This window comes from Piliocolobus tephrosceles, chromosome 11, assembly GCF_002776525.5.
Source record: "Piliocolobus tephrosceles isolate RC106 chromosome 11, ASM277652v3, whole genome shotgun sequence".
In the NCBI taxonomy this organism is placed as follows: domain Eukaryota; kingdom Metazoa; phylum Chordata; class Mammalia; order Primates; family Cercopithecidae; genus Piliocolobus; species Piliocolobus tephrosceles.
The window spans coordinates 125,245,960-125,268,790 of record NC_045444.1 but is presented as its reverse complement, the minus strand read 5'-3'; the positions used below and the strand labels follow the sequence as shown (position 1 = coordinate 125,268,790).

At 57.8% G+C, this 22,831-nt stretch overlaps 1 protein-coding gene across 10 annotated transcripts in view; it reads left to right on the top strand.

Moving 5' to 3' along the window:
- HDAC4 (histone deacetylase 4) overlaps window positions 1–22,831 on the top strand; it is a 343,637-nt gene that overhangs the window by 277,215 nt on the left and 43,591 nt on the right. For 8 of the 10 annotated variants that reach the window (XM_023228691.3, XM_023228693.2, XM_023228694.2 and 5 more), the window contains 5 exons: window positions 1,273–1,530; window positions 5,117–5,303; window positions 8,719–8,852; window positions 13,926–14,046; window positions 21,086–21,132. In XM_023228691.3, the coding sequence (XP_023084459.1) occupies window positions 1,273–1,530; window positions 5,117–5,303; window positions 8,719–8,852; window positions 13,926–14,046; window positions 21,086–21,132 (747 nt within the window). The remainder of the gene's footprint in view (window positions 1–1,272; window positions 1,531–5,116; window positions 5,304–8,718; window positions 8,853–13,925; window positions 14,047–21,085; window positions 21,133–22,831) is intronic. The other 2 variants (XM_023228690.2, XM_023228689.2) reach the window with 1 other exon arrangement.

The following is a 22,831-nucleotide window of genomic DNA, read 5'->3' as shown; positions in this document are numbered from 1 at the left end:
GGCTCTTCAGCAGAGGCAGGATGGCGGAGAGCACTTGGGGGACGTTCAGCAGGGGAGTGACCAGGTCCGCTGGCCCGAGTGAAAGCGCACCCTCACTGCTACATGAAGAAGATTGCAGAGAGTTGACGCTGGAGGTGGGGGCCTCCCGGGGACCATGCTGTCATCCAGGCAGGAGAGGCCAGGTGGGACCAAAGTGGGAAAGGCAGGAGGTCGAGGCTAGAGAGAAGCAGCACCGTCCAGAGGCATTTCTCATGAGCAGTGCGCGGGCAGTGCTTGGCGGACGGAAGTGGGAGTTCGGGGTGTGACTGGACAGCTGGCCAGAGAGAGGTTCCAATAGCCAAGAATGGGTCCTAGAGAAGGGAGAGGCTTGGAAGAAGCTCTCTGCGTTCGGCATTGGGCCTGCTGTGCTGGCCTGTGAGGTCCGACAGGAAAAGAGGTCAGGGAGCATCTAGGGAGTCCCACAGGAGGAAGGATGCTGCGGTTCTTGGGGCCCCATAGCGGGGCAGGTCATGCAGGACCCGTGGAATCCTGCAAGAAGGGAGGTCATGGTGTCCCTGAGATCCTGCAGAAGGGGAGGCCGTGGCATCCCTGGGATTCAGCAGGAGGGGAGCTCATGGCACGTCAATGGGATCCCACAGGAAGGAAGGTCGTGGAGCGTCCATGGTATCCCAGGAGGGAGGGCCTTGGCATCCCTGGGATTCAGCAGGAAGGGAGGTCCTGGAGTGTTCCCAGGATCCGGCAGGAGGGAGGTCGTGGCACATCGGTGGGATCCTGCAGGAGGGGAGGCCGTGGCGTGTCAGTGGGCTCGGGCAGTGAGCATCGTGGACGTGGATGTCTTCCACTGGATGGGTGGTGGGCTGTTTTTCTCAGCATTTGTGGCTGTGAGGTCAGCATTGGCCTCTCCCTTTCACACCCAAGCTCCCCTCTGCAGACTCGGTTGACGCCTGCAGCTTCTTTCTGTTTCTCGGTGCCTGACACAGAAGAGGTGCTTAGTAAACCCCAAATGTTAGTCAGCCTCCTTCCCTGGGCCGGGTCACCTTGACCCCGATCTGGGGTCCTGATGGGCATTATTTTCTCAGCACCGTGGATAGCGCCCAAGTGCCTGTTGTGTGGGAAGATGAAGGCGCCTGCTGACCTGTGGCAGGGCGATAAGGTGCCTTGAGTCCCTGATTGTCTGCCCCAGAGCGGGGTGGTTTGCAGCATCCCTCCTCCTGTCTGATGAGCTCAGAGGCCCCGGCTTTCTGTGCTTCATGTATTTCCTCTGCCTTGCAGATCATCCCGAAACCAAGCGAGCCGGCCCGGCAGCCGGAGAGTCACCCAGAGGAGACGGAGGAGGAGCTCCGTGAGCACCAGGCTCTGCTGGACGAGCCCTACCTGGACCGGCTGCCGGCGCAGAAGGAGGCGCACGCACCGGCTGGCGTGCAGGTGAAGCAGGAGCCCATTGAGAGCGATGACGAAGAGGCGGAGCCCCCGCGGGAGGTGGAGCCAGGCCAGCGCCAGCCCAGTGAGCAGGAGCTGCTCTTCAGACAGGTGACTGCAGGCAGGGAGGGCACCAGCAGGCTGGCACGCACAGCCACCCTCGGTTCCTGGGCGGCATCTTCTGTGTGGTGATCACGGGAGCTGCAGGGCATCCTTGCGCTGTCGCTGTCCCGTGTCTCACCCGTCTTGTCCTGGCCAGTGAGGGAGGTTGATGTGGCTTCTGTTTTGTCCCAGCTGTTCCTAGGGATTCGAGATGTTTGCCCACTGCAGGTGGTTACGTAACTGCTTTCCAGCCATGCACAGGCCGCAGAGAATGGGTTTCCTTCCTGTTTGTAGGCTGTCAATGATCACAGAATCCACGTGTTAGTGAGATACAGCATGCTTTTTAAAGAATTGAAGGAAATAGAGGTATTAATTGATCAAAAAGACAGGCAGGGTCTGATCAGAAGTCAAGACCTTTTGTGGCCCAGTGGTGCTAATGAGCAGTCCTTCAGATCCCGACAAGACGGGTACGATTGTGGTACCCAGAGCCAGTAAGGCTTCAGGGCACTGACACCCAGTAACCAAATGCACAGGAGACTGATGAGGAAGGCCAGTGAATGATTGGTCAATTTCCAGTAAAACATAAAACTTCTGAGTCAACAGAATACCTAAGGCATGTGGGCAGCCAGCTGGAGCTCCGTATCTGCAGCCAGAGTGTCCTCAGAAAGGTGGCTTCCTCCCTATAGGCAGGAGCGAGCCTGAGGAACCACAGCTGTAGGATTTGATTCTATCCTCCAGCAGCAGAGCTGCTGCCTCGGCTGCAGGAGCCACTGGATCATTCCCTCCCTTCTCTCTGGACTCCATGCTGGCTGTGCCACTGAGTACCTCCCCAGCTTCCTGACTGCCAGCTGTGTGGCCAGACGCTGCATCTCTACCCCCAGCAGCACCTTGGCAGCCAGGAGCAGGACGCTCTGCAGTAAACTGTTCCCTCTCATTCTCAGCTGCAGATCTTGGTACCGAATGAATCAGTGTGGGGCCTTGTACCTGGAGCACCTAGACCCAAGCCTGCCGCACGGGGGATCAGGTCTCAGTGGTCTCTCCACCAAGCTTCCCCCGGCGGCTGGCATTGGGTGCTATTTCTCCTTTTTGTTCAGAGGGCAGCCTCTCTAATTTCTGGGCCTTCTTTTTTTTTTTTTTTTTTTTTTTGAGACGGAGTCTGGCTGTGTCGCCCAGGCTGGAGTGCAGTGGCGCGATCTCGGCTCACTGCAAGCTCCGCCTCCCGGGTTCATGCCATTCTCCCGCCTCAGCCTCCGAGTAGCTGGGATTACAGGCACCGCCACCACGCCCGGCTAATTTTTTGTACTTTTAGTAGAGACGGGGTTTCACCATGTTAGCCAGGATGGTCTTGATCTCCTGACCTCGTGATCCGCCCGCCTCGGCCTCCCAAAGTACTGGGATTACAGGCTTGAGCCACCGCGCCCGGCTATGGGCCTTCTTAATTAGCACCCCGGGCACTAAACACTACACAGCCCAGCAGTCTGGCAAAGACAGAGAGAGAAAGCCCTGGGCCTCTCTGGCGCGCACACGGTGCTTCGTGGCAAACACTCATCCACAGGTCCTGTCTCACAGGCCCGGGGTGGTGGCCTCTTCCTGTGGTCAGGCCTTGAAAGTTGATGAAGGTCTGAAATTCAGTGTGTGCTATTATTATGCGGAGAAGAAGTGGGAAACTATTTACATTAATAATTTTTAGGACTAGTTTCTCATAGATCAGCGTTTACTTTGAAAAAAGAGGCTTGTTATATTCCAAGCGTGAGACGATGATTTCTTAATTTCTCTTAATTTCTGTTCTCTCCGGAGAGTAATAGGCAGAACTCCTTGTCAGGGAAACTTGGTAGTACATGGAGCAATTTGCCGAGGTAAACCTAAGGCAGGGCACCTGCCAGCCGGTGTCCAGGAGGATTGCTTATGAACCACTTAACCGCTTGGGGCCCACAGCAATCCCAGCTGAATTTGGTTAGCCACAGACTGGAGGCCTGTGGATGCTGGCTCCTACTCCAGCCTCTGCTCCAGCTCATCCCCCTGTCTCGGGGCTCTCCTCTTCTCTGCTCCCTCCTGGCTCTGATTCCTCTTTTTTTCTTTTTTTGAGATGTAGTCTCACTCTGTTGCCCAGACTAGAGTGCAGTGGTGCCATCTCGGCTCACTGCAGCCTCCACCTCCTGGGTTCAAGCAATTCTTCCCCCCTCAGCCTCCTGAATAGCTGGGACTACAGGCACCTGGCATCATGCCTGGCTAATTTTTTTTTTTTTTTTTTTTTTTGGTAAAGACAAGGTTTCACCATTTTGGCCAGGCTGGTCTCGAACTCCTTACCTCAGGTGATCTAACCGCCTCGGCCTCCCAAAGTGCTGGGATTACAGGCGTGAGCCACCTGGCCTGATTCCTAAAGACAGGACAGATCAGAGCCTGGCCAGGCAGCTCTGGCTTCCCCCAGTGCTGGCGGCACAGGGCTGGGCTCCGCCTCATACAGGAGCTGAGATGTAGGTACCTGGTTTTCCACGTTCACAGGATTTGTTCATCAAAACTAAGACAGGATTGGCGCAGAGCTCCCAGCGAGGAGGCGCCCGGCTTTCTTTGTGCCTCGGCCTGGGTGGCAGGTCATTGTGCTCTCCCTCAGCTGCTGTCTGGGGAGAGGCTGGGCAGCTGTGGCCTCATCTCTGCCCTGCTCCCTCCACTCCACTCTGCCTCATATGGGGGTGTGCACCTCAGCTTGTTCCCAGAATCCCTTGGGGTGTCCCAGGCCCCTGACTGAGTGGCCACCCCTACACAGAGCCCAGCCCAGCCCCATCTCATCAGAGAGGCACATCCCCACCAGCAGGCCTGCTCCAGGCTCCAAGGGTCCTGGGTGCCTGGAAGCTGATGGGCTATTTCTGCTTTTAGCCTGCATGAGGATGTGTGGAATGTGACACCAGGGAGGGGAGCGGCTGCAAATGAAGCCAAGCTAGCACTTCCAAGTCTGAGTCGAGGGTGCTTTCTCGCCCAAGTTTGGTGTGCAGATTCAGTGCTGTCGGTCAAAACTAAGACCCACAAACCCAATATGGGGGCGAGGCTTCCTGCCCACTCACTGTCCGTGTGTGGCGTGGCAGAGTGGGCGCTCTGGTCCCCACATCTGCATGGCCTTCGCGTATCTCCCAGTGAAACCAGTGAGGGCCAGGCTGCCGCCGCAGCAAGAGCCTCTCTCCATACCTGCCAGGCCCCACTCCCCTGTACCTGGTCCAGGCTGCTCCTGGCTCAGTACGTCCTCAGAGAAGCCCTCCTTGATACCCCGTACTGACCAGGCCTCCCTGGGACCCCCTGACTCAGCGTGTTACCCTGTTGATGAAGCCCATGGCAGGATCCCATGTGGACAACCTGCCTTCCCTAGAAAGAGCCACATCCTGGGAGACAGAGCCCGTGCTGGCCTCATTCTCAGCTCTGGGCCCACTCGAGCTTCAGGGCACTCACAGGGAAGGCCTCTCCACGCAGCTGGCCTCCCAGCATCCTTGTGGCCTGTGTATGGCCTGTGCCTGGATGGGAGACTTGCAAGAGAAGGCGCCCCTAGCCCTCAGCCCAGGGATGGGAGATGCCTGCAGCCGCCAACATGGCCGTTTCTTCCCCGCAGCAAGCCCTTCTGCTGGAGCAGCAGCGGATCCACCAGCTGAGGAACTACCAGGCGTCCATGGAGGCTGCCGGCATCCCCGTGTCCTTTGGCAGCCACAGGCCTCTGTCCCGGGCGCAGTCCTCACCGGCATCTGCCACCTTTCCCGTGTCTGTGCAGGAGCCCCCCACCAAGCCGAGGTTCACGACAGGTAACAGATGGCCTTTGTGCAGCCTGAGGATGTGACGCCGGACACAGTGGGCACAGACCGGGGCGGGGGGTACTCCGGGCCCAGCTCTGCAGAGGCTGAGGGGCTGGGCGGGCACAAGGGCAGGAACCACACAGGCCTCTTATGGAGGCCCTCTCCCCGCCCCACACCCCACGCCCTCAGTTCTGTTATTCTGGGGGCCTGTCATGGGCTCACTTGCCCACCTTTCCTGTCCCAGAGACCCATGGTCTCCTCCAACAACAGTCCACAGCCCATGCCCGTGGGGCCATGAGAGCCTACCGCTTCTGGTCCGGCTTAGGAATCACGAGCCCACACTTCTCCACTTACTCCCTCACACTTCGCCCACGTCCGCAACGTTGACTCTGAGGCTCCAGTGGCAGGACTGGGAATGGCTGGTGGGGGGACTGTGCATGGCTGGTGGGGGGACTGTGCATGGCTGGTGGGGGGGACTGTGCATGGCTGGTGGGGGCCATGATTGCACGAGAGTAGAGCCCGGGACCCCTGGGACATGCTGCGGGAGCCACACATCTTCTGTCTGTGCCAACCCTCATCCCATCCTCACCCCGGGGAGGCGACCTGCCAGCAGGGGTCCTTGGTTTTCCCGGCACGGTACCTCACCGGAAGTCAGGAAGCAAGCGAGGTATCCACCATGGCTGAGGAGGCAGGCGGGACTGGGCCCTGGACTCGTCTGCCTGGAGCTGCCCGGTGCCAGGGAGGAGACTGCTGTCCTGGGCCACCCCACCGCCCAGCCACCCCTGCAGGGGCGAGGCGGGAAGGAGGGCTGGCTTCTGGCAGGGCTTGCCTCTGAGACAAGCACGGAGGCAGGAGAGCTCTTCATATTGTTTTGATCTAATATTTCTTGTTAATGACGCACTAAGAAAAAAGTTCTATAAATACAGCCTGGCTTCATTCTTCAGATAATTCTCATCACATGGCTTAGTGTTCTGCAGTCTGCAAAGTTCTCACTCTCAGGTCTTAGAAGGATGCTATTCATATTCAGAGAAAAATTTCCGTAGTAGTAATCCAGCAAGTAAAATGCTGCTTCTCAGAAAGAAAAGCAGAAAGAAAACTGTGGAAGGTCACAGAAGCAGCCAGATGACCCACTCCACAAGTCCTCGGCAGGTGACTGCAATAGGTGTGTTCTTGAAAGAATGCAGCTCAGACAAGGGGGACCCCAGTCACCGCCACCAAGGCGGGAATTCGCCCACTAAGCTGGCCCACCATGACTGATCCCAGGAGAATTCCAGGGAGTCCCACTTCGTTGTTGTCCTTTCTTAGTTTGTCTTTATTACTTTTTAAACAAATTTGTAAAACAGTACGTGTTCATTGTAAAGAAACACACATGATAGAAACCCACAGGAAATACCATTTGCCCGTAATCCCACTCCCCAGTGGCGGCAGGTTGTTAGTATTTGGTTTAAATCTTCCAGATCTATTTCTGTGCACAGCCAGATGGACAGATAGACACAAACATAATTTGTTTCACAGAGACGGGACTCTGTTGTGTCTGATGCTTTCTGTTAGTACCTCACACTCTCAGCCATCTTCCTGTGTCCGTGCACAGCGACGCAGCACGTTCCTTTAGCCACGTGGTCTCCTGGCTGGCTCTGCCACCCTCCGCTGTGTGGGTTTTGCCACTTCTCCATCTCTCTGGGCTCCAGCTTTTCTGTCTGTAAAGGCAGTAAAGCGGGTGTCCGCCTCATAGGTTCCAGCCGTGTGCTTAGTAAATATTAGCACATGTGACCTTATCATGATGATTCCACTGAAGGGGTCGTCCCCATTCCTCGTATCCATGAGCACCTGGTTGTTTCTGCACACACACTTGTGTATTTCGTGGCGCAGTGTCCGTCATTGCCTGTGTGTCTATGTTGCCATTGCAAACTCCCGAGCACACCCATGCCCACACACGGTGTACTGACTGTGAGTCCTAGATTCGTTGACTCCTGCAAGCCTGCACCTACCCTGTTGCTTTTTTTTTTTTTTAACCAGAAGTCCCGTCCCCCAGCACTGTTTTGCAAGTACCCCCAGAATTCCTTAAGTGCAGAAGACTGACTCCTGTTAGTCTGACTCACAAGAGGCTGAGCCAGGAAGTATGGGAACTAATATGCACCAAGAGTATCCTGTAGCTGGACTCTGCAAACACTGGACCACCTTGAATCTCAGCTCCCCTTGGCTGGGGATGCTGCCTCTGTTCCCAATAATGGGAACATATGTGGGGAGGATCGCATCCTGGGCCAGCACACTGAAGCGCCAGAGCGGGTCCGTCTGGGCAGTTTTCCCAGGCTCTTCACCATGTGCTCCGCCCTTATCCACCTGGGTGAACCCACATTAGCATAGGTGCCCCTGGGTAGTGACCTGCCTGCTGAAGGCATCCATTCACCCAGCCTGGCTTTCCCTTTGTTAAGTCCTGGAAGACCAGGTGTGTGAGGCACAGACATGTCCCAGCAGGGCCGCAGGGCAGCCCTCCTGCCAGATGTCACTAGGCTTTGTGAAAAGGGGCCGTGGCAGAGCTGTGCCCTGGCCAGAGTACCTGGCCTTCCCGCACATTTCTAGCCTCTGCAGACAGGCCAGGTACTCTCGCCTTCACAGCAGTCCCACGTGTACTGAGACAGGGTGGCATCCAACACGGGTTCAGGCACGTCGCCTTTCCTACTGCAGAGCCCCAGGCTGCCGGCCCACTTGGTTCTGGGGCTCCCACCAGGAGCCTCTTCTGTGGCTGCTGCACCCTGCAGGCCCGTCTGTGCTGAGCTCAGTGCTGTGGTGAGCACATGGCTGGCCTCTGTTCACAATCAGAGGTTAAGTAGACCTGTGTACACAGGTTTTGCATGTGTTTTCTAGCGCACGTGTTCTAGTCGCTCTGGAAGTTTCTAAAAGCAGGGCCTGAATCTGGTGTTTCTTTGAAATCTCAAGTACCTTGGACAGTTCTCTGCCCAGCAGAACTGGAGTTAGAGGTTGGTCCAGGACCAGGTAGACTTTGAGGGTAGGGCCTAGAGTCGCCTCCTTCTAGAAGTCAGCACCATCCTCCCCAGCATGAGTCCCACATAGAGCTCACCCCTGCAAGGTCCAGCCGCCCCGCGCGGGCCTTCTCGTCACTGTTCTCTCCTCAACCTGCTGCAGCAGGACAGCTGCGTGCGTCCCTGCCCGGGTCCTGGGACGCTACTGTGAGCATGAGTGACAGGCAGGCCTTCCCGCCTGCCTGGCCTCTGCATTCGTCCACATCTTCTGGGCCTGGCCAGTCGAGGGGTCTTGGTGAACATGGTATTTTTCTAAAGGACCATCCCAGCCTCCGTCTCCTTCTAGGGAAGTGTGGTCCTGCCACTGCCCAGGGCAGCCTGCTAGTGGGTGGCTGGCTTGCCCCTGGATGTGCGCTGATCTTGGCCCTTCTGCCCCGCCCCAGGCCTCGTGTATGACACGCTGATGCTGAAGCACCAGTGCACCTGCGGGAGCAGCAGCAGCCACCCCGAGCACGCCGGGAGGATCCAGAGCATCTGGTCCCGCCTGCAGGAGACAGGCCTCCGGGGCAAATGCGAGGTAACGCCGGCCGGGGCAGCTGGGCAGCTGTGGCTTTGGACACCACTGGAGGGGACCCTCATGGGCCTGCTCGATTCAGGGCATTGGCTTTGCAGGTGGTTCTTTGGGCTTACAGACCCAGGGGAAGGGCCACGAGCATCTTCACTGTCTGCGTCTTGCGCGGGCAGCCGTCTGCTGAGAAGCCTGGAGCTGTCTCCGTGGAGTCCCGGGCAGGAAACTGCTGCCTCTGTGTGTGCCCTTCTCTGACGTTTCACTCCCACCTCTCACCCAGCAGGCTCCTCCCGAGGTCCAGGGCTGCTGCTCCCTGCCTCCGGGTCACTTCCCCGAGGAAGCCAGTTCCCACCACGCTCCCCCTGGGCGGCCAGGAAGGAGCCACGGGGAGATCCAGTTATATCTCAGATCAGGCCTGTTGGCTTTTTGTTAAAATAATTTTCTCTTTTTTTAAGATTTTGAAAGCTTCTTTGAGAACATAGGGAGACCTCAGGCCCTTGGGGCCCTCCTCAGAGTTAAGGTGCTGGCGAGGCAGTGGGTCGTGAAGGGAATGGAGCTGCAGGCTGGGCCCTGGCCTGGTTTGAATTCAGCTCCCTTACACAGCTGAGTCACATGAGGAGGCTTCAGGGACGCTGCAGCTCTGGCTGGACGTCAGTTTCCCTGGCCACCAGGCAATGGCAGCGGCCTCACTTGTTCTCATACAAGCAGGGCCCAGCCCCGCCTCCTGATAGCAACCAGAGCCCTGCCCCAAACCTGGCTGCAGTGGACTCCCAGGCCCAAGGAGGCGGGAAGGATCAGCCAATTAATGCTGGAGGACAGGACAGTGAGGCTGTCCCAGCTGGTGCGCTTTACCCTGGAGGCATCCGTCACAGGGGATCTCCAGCTCTTCGACGGGGAGGAGGGTGTGGTCAGGCCTTGCTGATAGTGCAGGCAGGAAGAGAAGGGACTGCCGTCTGGGAACTGGCGACCTTGGACAAATTTCCATTTCTTTGTCTGTAGAGAGGGGCTGGCAACACTGTGCAGGATCACACAAGGCGCCACCCATGCCAGAACCCACCAGGAGGGACCTGCTGTGTCCCCTCCCCACTCCAGGATTCCCACCACCCTACAGTACTCACAGGGTGGACAGGAACCTCCACACCCACCCCTCCAACAGCCCTGGGCACCCAACAACCCAGGGCCCAAGTGGCCGTGGCAGAGATGAGTGAGCACATGGAGCTGGCGTGGCGTGGCCTTTCTACGTGGGCACAGAGAGCCTCCCGTCTCCTGGCTAGTTTCCGCAGGATTCCGCTCTGCAGGTTCACCTGCCCCTCCCTTAGAAGCTGGGATATCTGGGAACTTAAGCCAATCTGTGCTTCATCTTACCCCCGTTTCATTTACCAGTTTTATTGGTGATACATAATTCTCGGGGGAGTTCTCCAAAAGTCAGGCCCAGGACCCTCTCCTGCAGTGCCTTCTGGGAGGAGGGAGGCGGGGAGGAGCCACTGTAGAGGCTCTTGGCACCTGCTTCAGGGATCCAGTCGGGATGGCTGTGCCACTGGAGGGCAGCATTGCCCAGCGGACACTGGCTTCGGGAAACTCCTCCTTCCCCACGTCCGTTCCCTCCACAGGACCAGACAGTTGTCCTGCTGCCCCTTCGGGGACTGCCCAAGGCCTCCTGAGGCTTCCAGAGCTCCATGATCTGCTTCCCTGTCCCTCCCCTACGTGTGCCCCCACCCTCGGGGGGGGTCCCCTGAGGCCAGGGGATTGGGAGAGGGTCTCTCAGCCAGAAAAGCAAAGCAAATGCAAGCAAGGGAGGAGTGAGAAAGCAAAGACTCTGGAAGAAACAGCCCACCCCTCTGCCCGCCATCGGCTCCTCTGCCCGCCCTTGGCTCCTCTGCCTGCCCTCAGCACCGTGGGTGAAGGTGCCAGCCACAACTGGGCCAAGGGCTGGCAGAGGGTCCCCAGGTGTTGGGGCTGTGGGACAAGACCTGAGCCTGGCAGGATCTCAGGGAGAGGAGAGCTGGGGGAAGACGGGTGGCTGGGGGACAGCCACAGAGGCCGTGGAGGGCATGCTCCCTGGACAGTGGTGCCTTGTTCCCACACGTGGGGCAGCTCTCCAGTGCGGGTGCCCCCCAGGTTCAGAGCAAGCGATGTGCTAACTCAGCCTAGGGGGACGTGACGTCACCCACCAAGCTTTCAGTGCCGGCCTGCCAGGGGTCACTGGCCTCCTGAGGTGGCTGAGCAGAGGGGCCATGGGTATGGGGCATGGTTCGCTAAGTGGGTACCTGATAGGAGAAGAAGGGGTGGATGGGCTGTGACTTCCCCAGTCCATGGACCACATGGAGGCCACAGCAAGACTGAAGCCCAGGCCGGAGGGCAGGGCCTTGCCAGGCAGGGCCTCGCGGTCGGCATCCCTCCTGTGGGTAGATGACTGCCTGGAGGCCTGGGGAGTGAGGCCCTCCCCTCACTCTGCTTCGTGTGGTGAGGAGGGATGGGAGTGGGCTAGGAGACCTCTGTGAGCTTGGGACCATGTCGATGCTGGCAGGCCGGCCCAGCAAGACATGGCGCCCGGTCCAGCTGTCTCGCTCCCTGCCTCACTCCAGAGCAGCCGGGCAGGCCTCGGGCAGCTGCCTCACACATTTGGAGCAGTCGGGGGTCCTCTGAGCACAGCCGCGTGTGTGTGCGGGCCCCGACCTCCTGCAGAGGCTTCCTGGAGCCAGAGCAGCTCCTGGCCAGTTCGCGGGCGCAGCTTGGTTTGTCCTGCCTGCAGGCGCGGCGTCCGGGAAGGAGAGGAGAAGCGGGTGGGCTGGAAGTCAGATGCCGCAGAGACCAGGGTCACCACTGGGGTTTGCACCCTGCCCCAAGCCTGTTTTCTGTAAGGAGCAAAGACTCCTCCTGTCTCGTCCTAGGAATTAAAGGGAGACGGAAATGATGAGATCGGCCTCCCAAGAAAGTGGGAAGGGGCCACCATCACCACCGCTCCGAGACTGGCTCTGGAAAAGCCTCTCAAGTGCTCCCACGCAGGCTGAGCCATCTCAATGTCGTGGGCCTGCAGCCTGAGCCACCATGGTGTCGCAGAGCTTTTGGGGCTTTGATCCTGTGTCCTTTCTGTCTCCATTTCATGTGTTTGTAAGGAGCGGGCTCTTCTACTTTTCTTCTTTGCCTTATTCTAACATCAACTTTAATTTGTGGTCTGACGTCAAGTCTCTCTTGCTGCAATTCAGGCTCTTATCCAGTGGGTGGCTTTTGAGTGAGGACACGCGTGGCTGCCGGGGCCCTCCTGTTCCTTCACCTGAAGTCCACACTGCATGACCTGCCTCTTAGCACCACAGGGCGCAACCCTGGTCCCCTACAGGAGCCTTCCCAAGCGTGGGCTGCCCAGGCCTGTCTGTCCAGAGGGAACTTGGCCCTGGCCACAGCTGCCTATGCCTGTACACACATGGAGGCTTCCAGAAATCATTAGAAATGAGAAGCCCCAGGCGGGGCGTGGTGGCTCACTCCTGTAATACCAGCACTTTGGGAGGCCATGGCGGGCAGATCACCTGAGGTCAGGAGTTCAAGACCAGCCTGGTCAACATGGTGAAACTCCATGTCTGCTAAAAATACAAAAATTAGCCAGGCGTGGTGGCGGGCACCTGTAATCCCATATACTCAGGAGGCTGAGGCAGGAGAATCGCTTGAACCCGGGAGATGGAGGTTGTAGTGAGTCAAGATTGTGCCACTGCACTCCAGCCTGGGCGACAAGAGCGAACTCCGTCTCAAAAAAAATAAAATAAAATAAATTAGAAGTCCCCGCAGCTGCCCGGGGCCCCAGTTGCACCCTGACCCCTAGCCAGAGAGTGCGTCCCTCTTGCCTGGCTTTCCAGGGACATTCAGCTTATGTCCCCAGAGTAGAAGCAGCACAAGGTTGTGGTGGGACCATAGAGTCGTTTTTTACCATTGGAAACCATGTCACATGTTTTCTTTGTTAAACCAGGGACCTTCATAGAGAAAGCCCGGTTTTGTGGAATTGTTGTTCCTGAAGAGCGAACCCCCAGAGCAGCCTCCCCTGCCCAGGGGTCCCCTGCCTCTGGAGGTCCCTCCCCTGTGGGCAGGGGCTGAGCTCTCCTGGCTCCACCCCTTCCTTCTCCGCCCTGCATGGACAGGACCCACAGGTGCAATGCGTCCTACAGGAAGGCTGTGTGCTGTGGCTCCTGGTGGTCTGAGAGGAGCCCCAGGTGCTGGGCTGGCGTAGAGAGCCCCCGAGCTTTGCCCGCCACAGGTCTCACACACAGGGTGGACACCGAGGCCTGCAGGGGCTCAGTGGATGCCGGGGCAGGGCTGCGGTCAGGAGGGAGAGAGCAGATCCTGCTCCAGCCTCGGGGAAGCAGGTGACGGCCACAACCGGGGCCACCTGTGTGGCATCTGACCCATCCTGTGGTGGCCTAACCCTCTGAGAGCCATTTCCACGTGAAATGTTAACTCAAATCTCATGTCCGAAGCCATCGTCCCCTTTAAAAGGCTGAATGAATGTAGCTCAACTGAAGAACTCTCATTTTCCTGTGAATTTCTGGAGAAAATCTGAATTAGCCCAGGGATCTCGATCTGAGGAATTTCCAAACCACAGACAGACGCAGCCAGACGCAGCCAGACGCCAGCTAGCCATCCAGGGCAGATGCCAGGGCGGTCCAAGGAAGGCTGCTTCATCCTGGGGCTCAGAGACTCGGGAGCACGGCTGGGGTTTCCCTTGAACGTGGGGGAAGCGCAGCAGCTCACCTCTATTTTAAGACCAGACCCTGGCAGTTGGAAAGCAAAGTAATAATTTGATGCCAAGTCATTTGTGCGACAGTGAAGGGTAATGCGTTGAAGGCTGGAATTATCTTTTAAAATGTTTTTTCAAAGCTATAATTAAGTGTAAGCCCTCTAAAATATTTCTTAAATATTTTAAAATATCATGTTGGGTGATGTTGCTTCTTATTTTGCAATAACCAAATAACGTGCTTGTTTGTGTATCAAATTAAGTTTCCTTGTGGGCAGTGGTTTCAGTTGGAGTCTCTGTCTGTGGAGCTGAAGCAGCAGCTTCTGCAGAACGTATGAGTGTCCTCTCGCCTGTCCCCACAGTGCATCCGCGGACGCAAGGCCACCCTGGAGGAGCTGCAGACGGTGCACTCGGAAGCCCACACCCTTCTGTACGGCACAAACCCCCTCAACCGGCAGAAACTGGACAGTAAGAAACTTCTAGGTATTTCAGGACCTTCCTTTCCTCCCATATTGGGTTTGAAGTCCCCCAGGGTTATGTTTCCAGCTCTCAGCCCCTTGTGTCTGGGGCGCCTGTGGGTGTCGCCTGCCAGGTTATAAGGTAAAGGGCCTGGAAGGGAACCTTTCACCCTCTCTTCACAAGCCACTAGTTGTTGATGAATGTGCCAGGTAGCAGGTGTGTTTGTGTAAAAACTGGGCTGAGAACTGCTGGTTTAGAAGCATCTTGAATCACAGGGTTTAGGTTCGAGTGGCTTATTAGGAACACTCTCAGCGCGCTGCCTGCTCTGCCCTGCACTCCACTTTAAGGCCCATCAGGGCAAGACCAAGAGGAGACGCAGGGAGTGTTCACCACTTAGGGTGAAAGGCTGCTGGTGTCTTGGCTCTGGCTGAAAGCACCTGCAAGTGTGGTGGAGGGGAATTTTGGCCTCATGGAGATAACTTTCTAATGGGCATCCCCTGCCCGGGAAACTGGTGAGAGGCTTTCTACAGGGATCTTCAGCAGAGGCAGGTGAACTCCCAGCCAGCTCCATGGGGCTCCCAGAGTTCCCAGGACACAGAACCCAGACCCGGGGCCGGGGGCTCTCTGGGCTGTTTTTGTTCCTCGATAACGTCCTTCCCTGCCTCCCAGCCACCCTGAACCAGGACAGTCACTGCCCACTGGTTTTCTTCCCCATCTTTTGTGCCTTTGCCCGTATACTCTTCCCTGAGCAGGACCTTAGGAAGGCAGGGAGGGAGAACTAGGAACCATGAACGCAGGGGTTGCAGGGGCAAGGAGAGGGTGTGCTGTGCCTGGCTTGTTGACTGCGTTTGGTGGGGCACACATCGCGGGAGGTATCCTCCATGCCAGGCCTGTGCCCAACAGACTCAGCCTCACAGAGACCTGCACGCCTAGTCCTTCATATGTTCTCTCATTCGCTCACTCACACCTTCACCGGCTCGCCGAGGGCACTTTCCTTCCGTACTGGATGCCCTGCAGGTACCGATGGGGTCCCAGACCATGGAGCCAATGGGGCCGTGGGGACACGCATGGGCTCTGGCCTGGAGTGGCAGTCATGCTGCTTCCGGAGTGCCCCCTGCCCTGTGGTATGGAGGCTTCTAAAAGGACAGAAGCCTTAAGTTTAGGGGAAGTGGGAAGGGAGTGAACAGCAGTAGGAAGCAGGTGGGCCGGGGTGTGGCTGAGCAGATTCATGAGGTGGGTCCTGAGCTAGTGCCGGGGACAAGGGCCACCAACCCACCCCGTAGACCCCGACAGCTCAGGGCCAGCAACTGCAGAGACCGTGGACTCGGGGAGGCGTTCAGTCGAGGGCCTGGGCCGGAGCTGGTGGAAAGGCCTCTGGGCCCCGCCTCCCTGCATAGCTGCTTCGCCTGCTGCTGCTCTGGAAGGGGCACAGCAGGGACTTCCTGGACTGGGGACAGCTGCTCTAGATGAGGGCATGGGTGCCAAGCCCCCACCCCTCCCCACTGGGCTGCCAGCAAGCTGACCTTTACCCTTCAAGCAGAAGACAGGAGACCCCTCTGTGGATTTGACCCGCCCCAAAAAAGCTGACATCAGGGTTTCCCAACAAATAACCCCTGAGATCCCTTATATTGGTGCTCATGGCCAATCACCCCCTGTGTGCCCAGAGCTTCCACCCAGCTGTTGGCACTTCCCCCTTAGGAGAGGACAACCAAGGAGGACCCAGGGCCCGAAGAACGGCTCGGTAGGGACCTGGAGCCGGGGCCGTGCAGGGGAAGGTGGCTGGGGGCAGACGGTGCAGGGCGCTAACCCAGCTGCCATTAGCGCCTCAGAGAGAAGATGCTGTGTCCACATGACGTGGACAAGTTCAGTGGAAAAGGGGAAAGCACAGGACGTTCAGAGAAGACAAAAATTAAACACCTGACTGCAGAAAAAGAAAATCCTCAGACCAGAAGATACGGTGATGTCATCTCCCAGAAAGCAGAGAAAGCCGTGACAGCGCTGGGAAACTGGGGAGCGAGATGATGGAGAAGAAGGCCAAAGCTCACTCCGCTGTGCAGGGTCCAAACCGCAGGAGTTCCCAGGGAAGGCAGAGGCCAGGAGAAGGTGTCTGTGGAATTCAGAAGGCCCAAGGCTGGGCTGCAAGGACCCACCGGGGTAAGAAAGACCCTCTGAGGGAGAACCAGCAGAGCCTCAAAATGCAGGGATAGAGGTGAGAGCCAGGGCGCTAGAGACAGCCAGGGCACCTGCGGACTCCACAGGGCCTGTGGCCATGCCAGTTCTAAGGGCGCATCATTGCCCTCCTGAAGTCTGTGTCCCGCCAAACTGCCGGATGGGTAGGAAGGTGGCACAGAGGCATTCCGGGCATGCAACGGCCAGAGCTTTCACCTTCCAGCTCTTCTTTCTCAGGAAGCTGCCAGAGGACGTGCTGTCCTAGGGCAAAAGAACACGGGGAGGCCCATGATGGAGGCCGGCCTGTACTGGATGGTCTGTGAGAGGGTGGTGGCCAGGAAGTCTGAGATCGCCCTGCAGAGAGTGAAGCTGATGCAGCTACTCCCGAGGAAGGGGGCACGTGCTCCTTGGGGAGAGGATGGTGCAAGGATGGTGGAGTACCTAGCAGAGGCAGGGAGCACCGCTGGTGCCGGGGAAGGGAGCCCTAAAGGGCGAGGGCGGTGTGGACAGTGGACAGGGCAGGCAGCCTTGTGTCTGGGAGCTGGGTGGGCAAAGGCTGGGAATCGAGGCACTGAGGCTGTAGTGTGCTGTCCCTCGGGATTCTCCAGTCCTTAACAGGCAACGTCACTGCCTCCCCACGTGGCACCTCAGCTCCTGGCCGGGTTCTCCAGCATGGGAGAGGCTGCCTGTGGGCCCCATGAGAGAACAAGATCTTTGCCTCGATGTTGCCGGGGCTGCCACAGCAGGGGCTTTCAGTAGGTGTGGGAGTTGCTGGGCAGCCTCAAAGCATCAGCTCATGAGGCCGTGTCCTGCACACACGCAGCTCCGTGCACCCACCTCCACGCCTTTCAGAATGGTGGCTGCCCCTGACACCTTCATCCATTTTCAAAGGACCAGCTGTCGACAGGTCCATCCCCTGCCACCTTCAGTCTTCCAAACCTGTGGAATTCAGTGGGCAGAGGATGGAGGCAGTACCAGCTCCACCAGCAGGAGGATGAAGGCAGGCTTAGCTCCACCACCTTGCTTAGGTTTCTAAGCTAGTTTCAAACAAAGTTTAAGAGAGATCAAAAAGGAAAGCAGAAGGCTAGATGTGTGGCATCCTTGGTGACAAAGTCATGGACGGAGCGAGCTTGGAGCTGTCTTTCCTGCGATTGCTGGTTACCCAGTGGGCCCCTGGTCCTCAGTTCACAGCCCGCATTAGGCCCTTGAAGACCCCTTTCTTGTTGCTGGTTTCTTTATTGAAGTATCTGCAGCATCCCTTTGCCCCGTTCCTGTCCTCTGAAGGTAACCCTTCTAGCCAGCTTCTTTTGTTTACAGGAAGGTTGATCATTCTATTTCCTGTTCTCTCCTGCAAAGCTTTGTGCTTTAAAATCTGTTCACATGCCTATGAGGATACCTCACCCATTACCTTCGTACAACTCGACATCGATTTTTGAATTTCCGACCAATGTCCTAACCCAGAAACTTCATTATCATCAGTCTAAGTATTTCAGACATGGTAATAGCCGATGATTATCTTGAGTTTTGCTAACATAGCCCTAATGAGGTGTTTAAACACTACTGTGTGATTTTTTTTTGTTTCCTCTTTTAATGGAATCCACAAGCCGCTAAGCCGTGTGCAAGGGCCTTCATATGTCCTTTCTGATGTGGTGAAATGCCACACCTCAGGCTTGGCTGAAATGGATCATGAACCTGAGGCAGGCTGGCCGCTGCCTTACATGTCACTGAAAGGCATGTGGCTCATCGGCTCATGTCAGCTGGCAGGGCGCTGCATCCAGGCAGAGCTGGGCCCCTGGCGAGTGGGCACCGGTGATGCTCAGGGCAGGGTGCGGCAGGAAAATGACTTGGCACAGCGAGGGCCTCCTCCCAGCCAGGGAGAGGGAGCAGCAGCGAGAGGACGGCTGGAGCCTTCCCTTCCCTACCCCAGGCACAGAACACCTGTCTGCCAGCCTGCAGTAAACAGACAAGTAGTAAGCCTGGTCGTTTGCAGAGCTTCGGGCCCTGTCACCAGGCTGGAACATTTCGTGGCCTGGGCTTGGTGATTGTGACTTCAAACCACAAGAGGCTGCTGGGCTCCTCACAACTGTCACCAAAACTCTGCCTGTTACTCCATTCCTATACACGTGCATTTGGATGCATGATCATGTGCTTTTTCTTTGTTGTTTTGGTCTTTGCTGGATAATGAGCAAACTCAAAACAGTTGGATGACTTGTGGTTTTAATGTAGGCATGGTTGGCTATGATTTCAAAGAGATTCAGTCTCTTGCAGATACCTGGACACGTCTGTCTACTGTGACTTCATAGAGCTGAGCACGTGCATTATTTGGAAAATGAGCTCCCTAGTTTCTGGCAGTGTCTTTCCCATGTGTTGGAGTAGTCAGTGTTGGAAGGAGGTGGCCCATGGAGCCACTACCAGCCCCAGCTACTCAGCCACTCACCAAGGCCATGACCGCCCTGTCGAAGCAGCACCCGCCCACTGTGGTGAGGTTGGCATTAGGTGACTCCACTACAGATGACGGGCAGTGAGCAGGACAGCAGGTGGCTTAGCACCCTGGCACCCATGCCCTCCTCCTTTTTCAGTCTCATTCCACCTGTCCACCAGCTCTCTCACCCACCACATCCCGCCAGCTCCTGCCCAGCCCCATCGCTTCTCAAAGGGGTCAGGCATGCAGGCCACTTCCCCACGTGGTCAGCCTCACGTCCACTACTTGCTGCCACCAAGGCACGGAGGAGAACAGGGCCAACATGCCTGTGGGGATGAGGGCTGGCTATCGTGAGGCTCAGGTGAGAAGTGTTAGCTGATGTCCCATGTCCCACACTAACATGTGGACACGGGAACCAGGGTCAGGAGCCACAAGTCCAGGCAGCGGCGGGTCCGTGAGCCAGGGACGCGGAGGAAGTAGGCCCAGGACAACGCCCAGGAAGGAGAGGCATGCTGGTGCTGCTGCCCGCAGTGGGCATGAGGGCCAGGACCCAGAGGCTGAGGTGTGCCTGCCGAGCGCTGCAGGGAGAGCCAGGGCTGACCAAAGCCCCTGCTGGCTCAGTGCCTTGTACAGCCCAGGCAGGGAGGAGGGACGAGGTGGGCACAGACCCTGCCCTCAGAGCCAGGCCAGGTGGAGACGAGCACGGGCTTCCTCTGACACAGACCGGCCCCTCCCAGCACGAAGGGCTTTGTGTGGAAAACGTCACAGCGTCTGCATGGCGCCTGCGCCCCTCAGCTGGCCGGGCCTCTCCTTCCTTTGCCTGGGGGGCTCGGGAGCCCCTGAGCCCCTTCTGAAAGCAGCTGCAGCTGCTGCCCCTGCCTCCTGCCTCCTGCCTCCTGCCCTGCTCCCTGTTGGCGTGGCAGCCTCCCGGCCCCAGGATGTGGACGTGTCCATTCTACAAGCCTCTGGCCTTGATGCGGATCCACCACCTCCACAGAGTGGGGAGAGCCTGGGTCAGCTCTGCAGGTCGGGCCTCACACTAGGGCCTGGCTGTGGCCATCTGTGGGACGTGTGGGCGTCGGTGGGGGGTGCGGGTGTCCGTGGGGGGGGGGGGGGGGGACATCCATGAGGAGGGTGCAGTCATCTGTGGTGATGTGATGGGGGTGCAGGCATCTGTGGGGGGTCCGGGCATCCGTAGGGGGTGCGGGTGTCCGTGGGCTAAGGCAAGCAGGCCTCTGTTTAGCTTCTCGTCTGTGCCAGCCACTCCCCTGTGGCTTGGGGCCATCGCAGTTGCTCCTCCCAGCCAGGCATGCTGTGCCCTGAGGAAGGGTTCCTCTCATGCACACCCCGCTCACTGGGCCGGGAAGCCCACCACGCAAGAGGCAGGCAGGCCCTGATGGACCCAGTGCCAACTCCTTCCTATGGCCCTTGGCAGCTGACCCTAGAAGCGTGGACCGGAGCACGCAGAGTGGGGGCTGCTGTGCTGGAGTAGGCTGAGAATGGGAGAGGAGCCCCACAGTGGGGGGCACAGCCCAGCTGAGGCCAGAAAGCGGGGTCCCACGCTGGATAAAGGAGAGCCTGTTACATCCAGCCAGTCTCCCTGGAGCATGTGAAATGCCACCCCAGCTCCAGCCCAGGAAGGGGCCTGGGGCTGCGGAGAGCAAGGGGTTGGGGCCCAGGCAGCCACTAGGAATGGCAGGCCCCGCCCCTGGTTAGTGGGGGTCTCTCATCCTCCACAGATGGGTTTTAAGCTGGTGACATGCTTTCAGCCAGCACTGGGGTCAAACAGGAAAAAGACAGCACCCGTGTCCTGGGAGCACTTTCACTGCTGGAGCAGGCGTGGGCGCCAGAGCAGTGGGGTGGGGGTTTCTAGGGCCCCGATTTCCGTGGGAAGAGGCCTGGCGTGCAGCTGCGATGTCTTTGGAGCCCTCAGTCAGCTGTACGTTTTCCGCCTCTGTCGCAGGGAGGGGCTGTCGGTGCATACATTCCCGAGGATCTCAGGGTCTAAGAGTCCTCAGCACCCATTTTAATCCGGGACCTATCCTGTTTGCCGTGGGAAGGGGCTGCTAGACAAGCCCTAGGAGCTCACTGAGGAGCCAGGCTCGGGGTCCTGGAGCAGGAGTTGCTGTTAGATACAGCCGGGCAGGGGCACGGGCTGCAGGCAGACGCCCGCCAGGGATACGTCATGCTCCCCAGTGGCTTAATGCCTCTCCTGGGCCCCTGACGGGCTGATGCCACAACAATCTGGGGTGTCCCCACCAGGATCTGTGACCCAGCTCAGCCCTCACAGGAGCCAAGGCACCTCTAAGGGCCAGACGCTGACCCCGCAGCAGGGCCGCAGGGTGTCACGTGGGGGAGCAGTGGCCCCTCGGTGTCCCACGAATGCCCAAGCACCACTGAAGACCCCGGAGTGGTCCCAGGGCCTCGGCCTCGTGCCCTTGGCCTCTCTGACTGTCTCCCTCCCCCCTACAGGCTCGCTCGCCTCCGTGTTCGTCCGGCTCCCCTGCGGTGGTGTTGGGGTAAGTGTTCCTTTAATGTGTAAATAATGTCCTGTTTCTTCTCGAGTCCCAGTGGTCACAGAAATCGCAGCCTTGCTTCCCTCAAAGTGAATAATCGCTGCCAGGTGTTTTCCACACACAGGGTCTGGCGGGCAGGGGCTGCCCATGTGCGGCTTCAAAGGCCATGTGAGCCGAGAGCGTTTTGACCGCTGACTCAGGCACCTTTCTCTGGGGAAGGTCGTCTGGCGCTTGCGGCTGGGGCTCTGGGGTGCAGCGGCTCTCGCTTTAAGAAACAGGATCCTGTGTGCAGCCAGTGTCTCATCCCCTTCTAAGTCTGCAGCAGTAATCTGCTCACATCAGGCCACGAGTATGGTGTGGGTAGAACGCATGCTGCTTTATTCTGTACCCAGTTTCCACCCGAAGCTACAGGCAGGGCTCCCAGTGCAGTGACCGTGATACTTACGGGCCAAGTGGAGTCTGTGGGGCTGCTTGCTGAGCTGTGCCAGCTTCTGCGAGCTGATGATATGGACCTGGCCTGGGCATATGAATCGCTGGGCTATGCTGGCTTCTACGAGCTCATGATATGGACCTGGCTTGGGTGCATGGGTTCACAAGGACTTTCCCGTCTGGGCATCTGCCCATCCATATTCACATAGGAAGGGTCAGGTCTTGCAATCAAATTTCTCAATAACAAAAAGGTTCTCCCCTGGCCTCTGACCTCCTTGATGCAGCCTGGGCAGGGGTGGCAACAGCGAGGGCGGCCATGAGAAACTGAGGCAGAGCCTCCGAGCAGATCTGGGCCATCATGGTCCTGCAGCGCCACGAATCACCACAGACGGTTACAGGCAGGGAGGATGGGAGCTAGTGGACAGCAGGAGCCGCTGCAGCCGAAACAGTGCAGTGTGTGTAATCACAGATCACAGGGTGAAGCTCGAGGTCTGGATTCTGTTATGGAAATGAAACAAAATTGTTTTCTTCCTGAGTTTTTATAAAAATCACTGCTTTGAAAATTATCCCGTCAGAAAGAGAATAAATGGCATTTATTCATACCACCACCAAGCCCTCCTAGAGTTATTTTATTTTGTATTGTAAATAGGCTGCAATCTCTTAATTTGGGGCAAGTTTTTGGCCAGACTTGAAAAGAATTGAATTTGCACTGCCCTGCAGCCAGCACGCCTGTGCAAGGCAGAATTTATCATTTGCAAATGAAAGCTAAGTGCAGACTCAGAGCTGAGGGGGCGAACCCAGCAGCCCCTCCCAAGTGTTAAATCCAGATCTGAGGCACAGCAGATGAGAGCTGCACCCTCACATCTGGGCACAGGCAGGCACTCGTGTGCAGATGCTGATGGAAAAGCTCTCCACGTGGACGTGCGCAGGGAGGGCAGAGAGGGTAGCCTGTTGGCATGGGCAGGGAACAGTGCGGGCCGTGGGGCGTCCTCAGGTGCAGCCATCGGCAGGATGCGTTTTCTCCCCATTGTTTTCTGAAAGGAAGAAGAGAGACAGGAGGCCTGTGCAGGCCCCTGCCCTGGCTGTGGGGTGCACTTGCTGTCGCTGGCACAGATGCAACTCTTCTGAGCCTCATGTCTCCCGATCTGTGAGGGGCCAGCCTCTTGGGGTGTCAGGAGGAGCACAGTAGACCTCAGGAGCCACAGTGCGGGCGCACAGGAGGTGCTCTTGTCAGGGAGGGCAGAGCGGGTGGGCACAGGAGGTGCCCTTGTCA